This window comes from Natator depressus, chromosome 2, assembly GCF_965152275.1.
Source record: "Natator depressus isolate rNatDep1 chromosome 2, rNatDep2.hap1, whole genome shotgun sequence".
NCBI lineage: Eukaryota > Metazoa > Chordata > Testudines > Cheloniidae > Natator > Natator depressus.
Genome location: NC_134235.1, coordinates 38,458,650 through 38,472,770, shown reverse-complemented (window position 1 = coordinate 38,472,770; position 14,121 = coordinate 38,458,650). Strand labels below are relative to the sequence as shown.

Sequence of the window (14,121 nt, the reverse complement as noted above, 5' to 3'; positions counted from 1 at the left end):
AAAGAGTATATCTGCAGCCATGGTTGGTCCCCCCACCCTTCTTGGAGGATTTAAACTTTGCCTCAGAAACAATGGCTCTTTGGGGCTTCTGCTCTGCAGTGCCCTCTGCTGAGGGCTGTGCCTTAAAGGCGCAATCTAACTCTTGATTAGTAGTATTCACTGTGACGAGCTAAAATCTGTGTTTTTTAAGTGTTGCTCTGAGCAGTGATGTCTATCCAAACATTTCTATTTGATGAGATCCTGTGAAGTCATAGCCAAATGCATAAAACTGTAGTGAGTAAATATACTACTTATACCATCGTAGTGGCAAACTTTATAAGTAGCTGCTATTTACCTCAGCAGTAAGCCATGTTGTTTTATATAATGCAGCTGGTACTTGCGTGACTAAGAAAACAGTCTTTCCAGTCCTGCAACACAATATTTATATGTTACAATTTCCATTTAGTCTTTTTTATGAATTTTAAATTAATTAGTACTTTTTTATTTTGTGTAAACATGCTAAAGCATTTTTAAGGGTAATGGGGTTGTTTTTTTTTTTTTTTTAAGTTTTAACACACAAAACGTGGAAGAAATTCTTGATGGTCAACCTTTTTATAATTGTCAAATATAATATTGTTTCATGGAGGCACAATTTTGTTTTAACCCATGTATTTCTTTTAGATTCTTTAGAATATAAAGAATTAGTTGAAAAAATGTAGTTTGAGCCTAGAAATCATTATTCAATTTTTTTCCCTTCACATATTCCTTTGGCACTTCGTCAGATGTGAGTCATCATTTCTTCAGAACGGACACCTGCTGTGCTTTCATGAGTGATTACTTTGTTAAAAGTTAACTTGGCAGGTTTTTTATAATTCCGTTTTTTGAAATCATGTTTAAATAGCAATTGTTTGCTGCCACTGAAATGGAAATACTTGGGATATGGATATAATAATATAATATAATATTTTCCTTCACAGGTTTCCAGACAAGAACAGAAAAAAATGGATATATCTGATGGAGGAACAGTTGACACGTCTTCACGTTATAGTGGTGCACAAGACAGTGGCATTGGCAGTGACAGCATTAAAATCAGAATAGTTCAAATAGAACAACATAGTGGCACCAGCCAACACCGCATTGCACGTCCTTCCCGACAGTCTTCCATTGTGAAGAACCTGAACTTCATTCCCTTTGACATTTTTATTACAGCAAGCCGGGTCTCCTTGATGTCTTACTCATGTACTCCTTTACCTAAATCTAAATCATTGCAAGATCAGAAAGATGGTGAGAAAATAAGCAAGAGTTCATTAAACCTTCCAGAAACAGATTCACGTGGTAGCCAAGACACCAAAAAGCTCAGTCAGGCATGTATTTCATCAGTAACAGCAGATGATCTCTTGAACAGTAACAGTTCTTTGCTCACTGGGAGAAAAACAGGTCTACTGTCACTAGAAAGTCTTCATGCTTCTACAAGGTCATCTGCTCGACAAGCCCTTGGTATAACTATTGTTCGACAGCCTGGTCGCAGAGGAACTGGTGACCTCCGGTTAGACCCTTTTCTGCACCTTGTTGTATCCCAGCCTTCTGTACTCTTGAGCTGTCACCACAGAAAGCAGAGGGTGGAAATATCAGTGTTCGATGCTGTGCTTAAAGGAGTAACCTCAGACTACATGTGTACAGGTAAGACCATTTAAAGTCAAGAGGGTGTTAACAACTGCCATAACAATCAGGCTTCCTCAAAGTTTCAGGGATGATCAAACAGAAAGGCGCTGGTAGACTAGACAAGACATATTAATTAAAAAAAAAAATGTAAACTTTACTTGTTCATACTTGAAACGAATTTAAGAATAGAAGATGATTGAAATGAATTAAGGTTTAAACTTCAATAACCCAGTTTTCTCAGCCCCAGAAAAATAATAAGGGCTGTCATAGTACTTTAATGTATCAGGAGTTTCTGAACCTATATGATAAGCAATGAGTTGTAAGTCAAGTTTCTTTCATAAAGGGTATTCTTATGGCTGAAAATATTTTTATATTTTCCCATATTACTCCTCTGCTAAAATTAGAAGCAATACTTTCAGAACACATAGTATTTTGATCATAAACTGTACAAAAATTACAGTAGTCTTCTAAATGATGTCTTAATAGTGTCAAATAAAACAGAGAGCAAGATGTGTAAAATCATTAAATTGAGAAAACTTTTAGCAAACCTTTTATAAAGAACTATTTAAATTGCAAATCAGCAATTTCATGACATACCTATCTACTACATACCACTTCCCCAGTAGGGTCTTTAAAACTCTGGATGGTGGTGGTGGGAAGGTTTGACTTCTCTTCACTATAAGGAAGAGGAAAGAAGTAGCAACTGCCATGGGGGAGGGATGAAGAAGGAGCAGACCGTTCTTATAATTTCTTCTCCTCCTGAATCGATGATGGCCACTGTCAGACATAATCACCAAAAATGGAGTACAAGTGACTAATCCAGTCATGGCATAGGGTGGGTATGATGCTTCCTCTTAAGTATTCAACTTCACACAGGTATTTGAAAAATTATTTCCCCTAAGCTAAATAGCAGAATTTCAGACAGAATTCACCAAATTCCTATTTGTATCAGAATTTTTTGTATAACTCTAATAAATGCTACTTAGGAAATAATATATTTTAGGCTCTCCCTCAACTAAGCAGTAAGGTATTATGAGAGTTTCCTTTCCCTAGATGAAGGCGGCCAATTGTTGGCTTTTCTGTAGATGTAATATTTGCTGTATTTCATGTGAAGTATTTATAACAATGAAAAGTCACTTTTTTGATTGAAAACTTATTTGTCTGCCTATGAACCATTAGGGAAGGGAGAGAAAATAAGACAGAAAATATCATATAGCCACTATGTAAATCCATGGTAGGTCCACACATTGAATACTGAATACAGTTCTGGTTGCCACATCCCCCAAAAAAGATATGTTAGAATTGGGAAAAAGTACAGAGAAGGGCAACAAAAATGATTGAGTATGGAACAGCTTCCATATGAGGAAAGATTAATAAGGCTGGGACTTTTCAGCTTGGAAAAGAGATGACTAAGAGGAGATATGAGAAAGGTCTATAAAATCATGAATGATGTGGAGAAGGTGAATAAGGAAGTGTTATTCACCTCTTCACGTAACACAAGAACCAGGGGTTACCCAATGAAATTAATAGGCATCTGGTTTAAAACAAACATAAGGAAGTTCTTCTTTATGCACAGTCAACCTATGGAGCTCATTGCCAGGGATGTTGTGAAGGCTAAAAATATGACTGAGTTAAAAAAAAATTAGATAAGTTCATGGAGGATAGGGCTATCAATGGCTATTAGTAAAGATGGTCAGGGATGCAACCCCATGCTCTGGATATCTCTAAACCTCTTAACTGCCAAATGCTGAGACTGGACCACTTGATAAATTGCTTGTTCTGTTCATTCCCTCTGAAGCATCTGGTACCAGCCACTGACAGAAGACAGGATACTGGGATAAATGGACCATTGGTCTGACCCACTATGGCCAATCTTACGTTTTTACTGTGAATGGCATTACAATTCTGCCCTCTACCAACCGCCAGTGGGCAAGAATGCCAAGAGACATTCCATTAGCCCACTAGGATATTAGGGACCAAAATGTGAGCAAATCAGGACCCATATAGGTCAAGACTACCCAAAGAAATTGTTTCCAGACCTCGACCTTGGGGAGATTATTGATCAGATGAGGGCTCTGGGTGACATCACTATTTCTTCTCTCACCAAATTTCATACAACACATTTAATTTCCAAATAGTTTCATAAAGAAAAAATATATTTTTACTCAGCTGTAATGAATAGTTACTGTGCAAAATAACACCTAAGTAGCATTTAAATGGTTGTCTGTGGAAGAGATTAACTCAAGGAAGAAACAGTAAAGAAAAGAAAGGAAGATTGGATGGCTAAGAGAATATGGTAGAGTGAGAACATAAAGAGGTAGAAGGTTCCCTAGCTCCGTATCTCCAACCTTTTTTTCTCTTCTCTTTTTTGTTTTTCTAATTTCAATTACCATTTTCCTCTCCTCTCCTCTTCCCATCTGTTGCTATCCTTATCTCTTTGCAAGAAACACTTGCTTCCTCAGAACTTTTGCTGGGAGAGTGATGACGATCTCCCTGTATATTTATTGTATACTACCTGATATACTACTTACAATGCCCAAGTTGGTCCCAGCCATGCCTGGTTGCTGGAACCATTTACAGGATAAGAACATAAGAATGGCCATACTGGGTCAGACTAATGGACCATCTAGCCCAGTATCCTGTCTTTTAGCAGTGGCTGGTGCCAGATGCTTCACATGGAATGAACAGAACAGGGCAATTATTGAGTGATAAATCTCCTGTTGTCCAGTTTCAGCTTCTGGCAGTCAGCGGTTTAGGGATATCCAGAGCAGGGGGTTGCTCCCCTGATCATCTTGGCTAACAGCCATTGATGGACCTATCCGCCATGAATTTATCTAATTTTTTTTAAACCCAGTTATATTTTTGGCCTTCAAAACATCCCCAGGGAATAAGTTCCACTGTGCATTGTGTGAAGAAGTACTTTCTTACATTTGTTTTAAACTTGCTGCCTATTCATTTCATTGGGTGACCCCTGGCTCTTGTGTTATGTGAAGGGGTAAATAACACTTCTTTATTCACTTTCTCTACACCATTCATGATTTTATAGACCTCTATCATATCCCCCCCGAGTCATCTCTTTTCTAAGCTGAAAAGTCCCCGTCTTTTTGATCTCTCCTCATATGAAAACTGTTCCATATCCCTAATCATTTGTGTTGTCCTTCTCTGTACTTTTTCCAATTCTAATATATCTTTTTTGAGATGCAGCGACCAGAACTGCACATAATATTCAATGTGCAGGCATACCGTGGATTTATATAGCGGCATTGTGATATTTTCTGTCCCCTTCCTAGTGGTTCCTAATATTCTTTTTTGACTGCTGCTGCACATTGAGCAGATGTTTTCAGAGAACTATCCAGGATTACTCCGAGATCTTTCTTGAGTGATAACAGTTAATTTAGAACCCATCATTTTGTATGTGTAGCTGGAATTATGTTTTCCAAGGTGCCTTACTTTGTATTTATTCAACATTGAATTTCATCTGCCATTTTGTCTCCAATTGACCCTGTTTTGTGAGATCACTTTGGGCTTGTCTACACTGGCAATTAACAGCACTGCAACTTTCTCGCTCAGGAGTGTGAAAAAAAAGAGGTGTGAAAGCTGGTAGCTACCCCCCTCGTTGAGGTGGTTTTTTGAGAGTGCTGGGAGAGCGCAGGGTATTTTTAGAGCTGCACTGCGACCACACAAGGCACGTTAAAGCACTGCCAGTGTAGACTAGCCCTTTGTAATGCTTCACAATCACCTTTGGACTTAACTGTCTTTCGTAATCTTGTATCATTGGCAAACGTTGCCATGTCTCAGTTTCCCCCTTTTTCCAGATCATTTATGAATATGTTGAACAGCACTGGTCCCAGTATAGATCCTTGGGAGACCCTGCCACTGTGAAAACAGACCATTTATTCCTACCCTTTGTTTTCTATCTTTTAAACCAGATACTGATCCATCAGAGGACCTTCCCTCTTATCCCATGACTACTTGGTTTGCTTAAGAGCCTTTGGTGAGGGACCTTGTCAAGGGGATTCTGAAAGTCCAAGTACACTATGTCAACTGGATCACCCTTGTCTAAGGCTTGTTGACCCGCTCAAAGAATTCTATTAGATCACTGAGTCATGATTTCCCTTTACAAAGCCATGTTGATTCTTCCCCAACATATTTTGTTCATCTATGTGTTTGATAATTCTGTTCTTTACTGTAGTTTCAACCAATTTGTCTGGTATTGAAATTAATCTTACCGGCCTATAGTGCCAGGATTGCCTCTGGAACTCTTTTTAAAATTGGCAATCACATTAGCTGTCCACCAGTCATATATCACAGAGGCAGATTTAAGCGATAGGTTACGTATCACAGTTAGTTGTTCTTCAGTTTCATATTTGAGTTCCTTCAGAACTCTTCAGTGAATACCATCTGGTAATGGTGACTTATTACTGTTTAATTTATCCATTTGTTCTACATCCACTTCTGTTGACACCTTGCTGCCCTCCCCTCATGTGGGATGAAAGGGGGCTATAAAAGGAGAGCGAAGTCATCTTCCCAATGTTCCAGGTGTAGGAACCCTAAGCCTTCCTTGCTCAGCTCCCTTAAAGGGGGCTAAAAAAAAGAGGAGAGTTGGCTCCACACTGTACCAGATGCTTAGTAGCCCCAAACCCTCCTTCCTCATCTTCCTTAAGGGATACTTTCCTTCAAATCCTTTTCCAGTCCATTTTATCTGCTATCCATATCCTTTCCATAATGAACACCTGCACTGGACATCTGCCACAAGTTTTAGACACTAAGTTGTTGTATTATAATCTAACTCCCCAACTTCATTCCTCTGGGTCTAGACCTTCTTTGGGGAGGGCAAATAAACTATCCCATCTTGCCCAAACTGGCAGTGAGGGAAAAATTCCTTCCCAGACCCCATTGAAAAGGGTGACTGGCGTAATGCCTGCAGCAGGTCATGAGGAAACCCAGTCCTTTTGCAAATTTCAGGGTGGTGCTGCCTGCCCAATCCCAGTAAAAGAGGGTTTATCCGGGGCTGCATAGAGTATAAATACCCCCAAGTTCTTCCAGTCAGCAGGTCTGGACTCAGCTGCTTCGTGCCCTTCCTGTCCATTCCTGTAAATTTCCCTCCCCTCCCCCTCGATCCCTGTTGTAAGGGGGCCCTTAAAGGGGCAACATCCATTTTCTTCTGGGCAGACAAGAACCCTTCCTCCCAAGGTGGCTGCGGTGAGCACATTGTAGTAGTTAGTGCAAACATAGAGCAATCAATAAACAGGGTAATTTTGCTGCCTTATTTGGCTTTTTTTAAAGTCTGCATTTTAAAAACCATAATAATTACAAAATTATTTAGAATTTTTGGTGACTTCTGCCACTAAATGATAGTTCATCAATATAGTTTCAAAACCAAATACCATCTATAGAGATGTGGTTGACCAGAGGAAAGCAATGAAGATAACTGTAATAACTTCCTGCCTGTGTCAGATTAATGGCTGAACTGTTTGAGGAAAGATAGGCCAAATGGGATGAAGTGATCAAATTCAAGCACTTTATAAACTGATATTCTTCATCTCTTCATATCAAATTATATCAATGCATTATTTAGATCTAAAACAGATCCTCAGATACTCATGTACCACTAACATTGACTTAATGAGAACTGTGCATTTTTGATCAGGACATTCAGGTGAATGAAGATAGACATGGATGGAATTAAGAGGAAGGCCACAACTTTATTAATTACCACTATGGAAGGATGTTATATGCCCACCTGCCCTGTCTCTCATATACCAGGCACTTTGGTGGGTTGAGTTTGGGAATACAGGGCTCCCACCTTATAACCAATAACTCAGGGTAGACCTTCTCCAGCCTACTCCTAGAACATAGCTCAGTTCTGAATTCTCTCTCCCTCCATCCACAAGTGGGGGGTAGAGATTACCAAGTGGGGACCTCAGTCTGCAAAGACTTGAGATCTCCCCTTTTGGCCTTTATCTGTATAGGACACTGGCCACCTGTTGTGATTCCTAACATTACAAATTCCTAATACTAATTTCTAAGTTCTACTACCTTTAACAAAACTGTTTCTCCATGATGCTGTGAGGAAGGTGAAAAAATCTACCTAGCCTCTGCCAGTTTGGCCCAATGGCAAAAATTCCTACTGATCCCCAAACAGGTGATCGATCAGATCGTCAGCATCCTAAAAACACTGTTCCTATACTATGAATACAGGGAGGGCAGCTAAAGGGAACAAGACCCCCCCCCCCCGCCCCACACGCCCTGGAAGAGGTTTAAGCTTATGAAGTATTGGGGAGCCAATGGGGCCATGAGTTCCCAGCTTCCTCCTTGCAGGAGAATGGGAGGCAGGGAGCCCTTGGAGGAGGAGGAACCCAGACGTACATTCCCAGGAATGCACTCTCCCACTTCTTTCTGAGCTGTCTTTTCCACTGCTGGTGCCATCAATCTTCTTACCCAGTAGGGAGAGGGGGAGATTGTGTCAGGGCAGAACATAGGACCTGATTCTGCTCCACTAAAGTCAATATTAAAAGTTTCATTAACTTTAATGAAGAAGAATCAGGTGCTTCATAGAGCTGGGAAAAATATTTCAGACAATATCTTTTTTTCACCGAAAATGCAGATTCAGGTTGATCAAAACAAATTTATGCTGATTTTGGCTAATTATTTTGGTGGAAGAAAAAGAAAATTTCTGAAACATCGAAGTGAGCTGTTTCAACATTGTCAGGCTAGATTCACAAGGAGATTGAGTATGTCTATAGTGCAGTTAAAAAAACACGGCTGGCGCATGCCAGCTGACTCAGCATTGCAGGTATGGGGCTAAGGGGCTGTTTAATTACACTGTAAATGTTTGGGCTTGGGCTGGAGCCCGGGCTCTAGGAGCCTGTGAGGTTGGAGGGTTCCAGACCGAATATCTACACTGCAATTAAACTGCCCCTTCGCCCAAGCCCCCTGAGCCTGAGTCAGCTGGCACACGCCAGCCGCAGGTGTCTAATTGCAGTGCAGACATACCATTAGGCACCGTTCACAAAACTCTGACAGTGTGCGCACACTTACACGCACCCACACGCACACCTAACAGCCTAGTGGTTAGATCACTCACCTGGGAGGTGGGAGATAGAGGTTTTATTCCCTGCTCTGGAGCAAGGACTTGCACACAGGTCTCCTGCATCCCAGGTAATTGGCCTGATCATGAGGCTGTAGGTGTTCTGGGGTGGGTCTTTCTCAATCTCTGCTGCTTGAGTGGTTCCACTTTGTATAAATAATTAAGTATTGCTTGGAGCAGGGACTGGAACTCTGGTATCCCCCTTCTCAAGGGAGTGCCATAACCACCAGCAAGTCATTCTCTGTCTCTGGCCCAAATAATATTTAATTATTTACAATTACAAAGTGGAACAGCTTGAAGAGGAGTGATTGAGAAAAACACACTCCAGAATAGTCAATAATTTTGTGATTTGGGCACTCACCTGGATGTAGAAGACCTATGTTCAAGTTCTTGTTCCAGACAGGCATTCAAACCAGTCTCTCCCATGTCCTTAGTGAATGCCCTATCCACTGGACTATTAGGTGTAAGGGAGCAGTATCAGCACCACTTCTTGCTCCTTTTCTTGAGTTTTGTGACGCTAATCCTTCATTTCCAAGTTTCCTTTGCTTTTATTTAAAAACAAATAAAAAGTTTAAAAATGTCTGAAATTGGAAGAAAACATTTCAATCAACCCAAAATGAATTTTTTCTGACTTTTCAATTTGCCAAAAATTCCAATATGTTTCAGTTGCAAGTCGACCCAGAAGGAAAAGTTTTTTCCATGTTTTAGAACTACGAGCTAACTGAAAAATCAGTTATTTAAACAGCTCTAGTCCTTAGTGTCTAAAAGTAAAGGGTGGGATTTCCAAAGGAGTATAAAAGAGTTAGGCACCCAACTCCCAGTGCCTAATGGCCATAAATTCTCTTGAAAATCCCAGCATAAAAGCATAAAAAGATACCAAAATAAAACCAGTATATGGCTTAAATAAAATAGGTGATAGTGCTGTGATATAAAGTTTGTAGTGCCTCTTCTTTGGGAAGACCTACCATATTTATAACTCATGGTTCCATCATCCCAATGTGGTAACATGGTGGTTTTTCAAATTATTTTTATTTCTGGGATCTACCACACGTTTTTTGAGGGCAATTTGCCATGAACTACATTATTTACTGCCATAAAATATAGCATCGGGAGCTTTGCACCACATTTGTTAAACTACTGCAGTCAGTTGGTAAGATTGATATTCAGGCGAATTTCTTTCACATATTCTGACCACCTGCTAATAGTTTTGACTGAAAGACATGCATGTATCTTCAAAATAGAAGGACAATATAAAGTTTATTGAAGGAAGCCAATTAGCTTCTGTTTTCTCTGTACAGCCATTTACTGTATTCCTTCCTATATCAGGGATTGTTGGAAAAGTGTTTAAATTACATCTTACAAATGAGTGCTGTTTTCATTAAATCTTTCTAGTAGAGGTACAGTTTATATTTGTGTGTGTGTGTATAATATATATACAGAAAGAAAGAGACATGCGTGATGGTGTGCTATAAATTTTTTCTTGGCACTCATTTGCAATGTCCCCATTACTCACAACTGGCAGAACCATGAGTGAGTTATGCAGGCACCCCAAATAAATGCCAGTAAAAACATTATGCCCCCCCAAACCCATTGTGCATTTCATATATACCATCTATGTTACAGAAAACTATTTTAGGAATGTTTTGAAAGATTGGATTGAGTATATTTTTGTATCCCTGTACAGGCAGGCCCCATAGTTACTGTTAATCCAACTGTACTGGGCTCAGGGTTTGTAAAAACCTATAAAATAATTTATAGGTCTTCTACAGGAAAAAAAAGAATACAGTTAAAGTCCATCATTTCTGAACCTTGTAGGAGAGTAAGCAAGAGTAGGGCTCTATTATGATGCTAGAAATCTCTCATTTCTCATGCAGTATAGCTCCTGAGACATGTTCATGTGTAGAAAAGCTCCAAACCTGAATTTTGTCCATCCTCATGTGGGTGTAATTTTGTGGGATATCTGCATTTGTAAAACAACACAGAAATGTTTCTTGTGCAGATTGATTTAGATAACAATGATGACTCAGGGATTCAGAATGTTGTAAATCCCCAGGGAAATAAATTAAGACTAATAGTTGCCAGAGAACAATGAGGTGATTATACATGCATGATAAATTCATTTATAATATGGTTCCACAATACATCACATGGATATTACCTGTGGTGTATGTGATATGGTATAAACACACATACATACACAGTCAAGTCATACTCATTGAATAATTTATTTGATTAATTTTGTGGTGCTGTTCCAATAATGTATTTAATACATCTATTTTTCATTAGTCATACTGTTTATGGAATGGTATGAATAATTAGTGAATATTCTCAACTTTAAAAACTATAAGAACATAAGAATGGCCATACTGGATCAGACCAAAGGTCCATCTAGCCCAGTATCCTGTCTTCTGAGAGTGGCCAATGCCAGGTGTCCCAGAGGGAATGAACAGAACAATTAATCATCAAGTGATTCATTAAACAAAATGTTAGCAAAAGTATTTTTCAATATTTGTCAAGCTCAGTCCACATGATAAACTGGAAAGCCATAACGATTGCATTTACCAGGAACTGTTGACCACCACACCTGTCCTCTGCCCATTAATCAAGTACCCCAAAACAATTTCTCAGATATCAGACTTTTGAACAGCTTCCCCAAAATGTAAACATTTTCTGACAAAATTTGCCAAGATGATAAGGCCTCAACTGGAGTATTGTGTGAAATAAACAAACAAACTCTATTTTGCCCATGGTGAATTTGGAACCATATATCAAAATACCCAGGTTGCAAAGTAAGAGAATAAGTACAGCTAATAGATTTTTGTGACACCTACAATCCATGCACAGAATAGGTATGGCACAGACATCACTAGTGCAGACTTTCCAGTATTTCATTTCCAGGGTGAATTAATCCTGCTCTTGATGGAGCAAATCTACCGTGTAGAGGGTAATTCTGGTGTCATGCCTCTTCAACTCTTGGCTTCTCTGTTATGAATGCTGACAAATATGCTAATTAGTGCAGTGTTATGTGGACTTTCATCATGTCACCCCGCAAAGCACTTAAACTTATGCTTAAATGCTATGTTAAATCATCCTTATTCATTAAGAGATAACCAACTCATTTGAAAGGTACTTTGGCCCAGTGCATAGTGCATCGGAGGCTGAGTCCAGAGAACTGGGCTCTGTTCCTGGTTCTGTCCTGACTGGCTCTGTGATCTTCCCATCTCAGTTTCTCCATTTATAATATGGAAGAAGAGGAAGAAAGACAGTATAGAAAAACTAAATGTTGTAACTATTTTTATTTATGTTATCATTTAACTTTGAGGCAGAATGAAAGTAGGCCATTCAGTACAATTCTATCCATATGTCAGGACAATATATCTGTCCTATTTTCTGGTTTGCCAAGTGCTTACATGTACCCGATTGGCTAATTAATATGGGTCTCAGGTTGAGTGGATTCTAATCTGAGCAGGTGCAGTGCAAAACTGACTAAATCTAGATTCCAATTGCAGCCTGTTCCATGTGTAAAGGTTCTGCAGTAATTTTTAAAAACCTCCAAAATTAATCTCAAATAACTTTTCTTTACATCATAATATAAGGATTTGAAAGTCTAATATCATGTGAGCCAGAGCTAAGAGCAAAAGACTTATAGAACTGGGAAAGAGAGATTCTCAGTTCTGAAATGGGATAAAGCACCTGTTTCTAGCCATTATTGTTTGTGATGTCGTACCTTAAACCTGTCACTGAATTACTAACACCAGTGTAAATTTTGGGTAGGGGAGGAGAGGCATAGGGGAGTCATTATATAGTTTTGGAGAAAGAAGGAAACATTTATGACACAAGTTATTCATTTATTTTTATAGTGGCAGCTCTGTCATGTAGCAAGTGGAACTATGTGATGTTGTAGACATAAAATGTTGTAGACATTAAATGTTTTCACCTTCAGTTTGTAAGCAAAATAGACATCTTGAGTCATTATTAGTCCAAAGAAATCCAAACTGACACAGTAAACCTTGTATATGTCTTAAATTTGTGAGAGGTCTTGAAAAGCATTAGAATGCAGTAAGGCCAGAAAAGTCTATCCTGTCCTTTTTGCAGACAGCTAATTTTTAAAAGTGAAAGTGCAGATATTTCTCACAGGCAATTTATAGTGGGAGAAAAAAGTAAGAAACGTGTATGGATAGGGAAAAGTGAGTGAAATTTAGTGTTGGCATGTCTGATATTCGCCGCAAAATCTTCTTCAGCAGGATATATGTTTTTCTTTCTCATTTTTTATTTATAAACATCTTTGATGCTAAAGAAAAACAACTAGGAAAACAATATGTCCTTGTTTGTCTGAAAGGGTTACTATTGATTTTGTAGCACCATGGGTATCCAAAGGAACGTGGTGAGACCACATAATGAAATATATCCAACATATGTTAATGCAGCCAGAGCCCACCCACAGCAGTGCCTGCCTCTCCTAGAGCTAGCAACAGGTGGTCCCACTCCCCAAAAGAACACTTCCCATTCCCCCAAGCCTCTTTCTGAAATCACACCCCTCTGCAACACAGCTAGTGGGGGAGGGGATGCTTGTTACAGTGTCATAACTGTGGGCAAGTAGAATTGTGGTTGGGTATGGATGTTCCAATATACACTTGTGCTTTGTCCGAGTTTTATTTTTGTAATTGTAAATCTTAATTACTGTGGTGGTTCTGAGAGCCAGGGATAGGAGTTTCATATCAAAATAAATATCCTAATAAAATAAACAATACTGATTGCTTAATACCTCCTGTTAAAGGGAATGGCTGCTTTGTGAGCTGACCTGTGAGCAGGTTCCTATTTTAAAAGTAAAAATAAAGCAACATTTTCATTCCATACTCACCCTGCTTGGAACAAAATCTAACAAAAGTGACATCTTCTGCCAGCACTGTTATTTCTCACAACTGCTTATTGGCCAATCCCATTTAAGTAGAAGTGTCTGCAGTTGTTTTTAACATAATAGTATTAGATATACTTATAAATATTTTTAAATCCATATTTGTTTTATTTCGTGTAATGCAGTCCAGATTTAGTAGCCTCATTTCTTAAGCATGATTCCCAGGACATTTTTGAAAAATATGTTTTCTTTTTGTGTTTGTTTGTGTGTTTGTGTGTTTCTCTTTGTTTTTAGAGAGATGAATGTGCAGCCTGGTAATTTGTAAAGTAAAGAAATTTCCCAAGAAATATTTGTTATGCACAGAATGTCTCCAACTTCCTCCAAAGAACCATTTCAAAAACAGCCATTATAAGGCCACCTAAAGAGCAATCTTGATCATAGTGAATGCATTGTTTTTTTCAGTCCAGGCCTCTGATGGCACAAGGGTCCACTAAGAGTGGACATAGAGGCTCATCCCTGCTTTAGTGGGTGCTCA

General features: G+C 39.0%; 1 protein-coding gene across 1 annotated transcript in view; it reads left to right on the top strand.

Annotated features, from left to right (window-relative positions):
* VPS13B (vacuolar protein sorting 13 homolog B) overlaps positions 1-14,121 on the top strand; it is a 913,989-nt gene that overhangs the window by 721,621 nt on the left and 178,247 nt on the right. Inside the window, exon 34 of the mRNA XM_074944046.1 lies at positions 957-1,659. Coding sequence (XP_074800147.1) covers positions 957-1,659 — 703 coding nt within the window. The remainder of the gene's footprint in view (positions 1-956; positions 1,660-14,121) is intronic.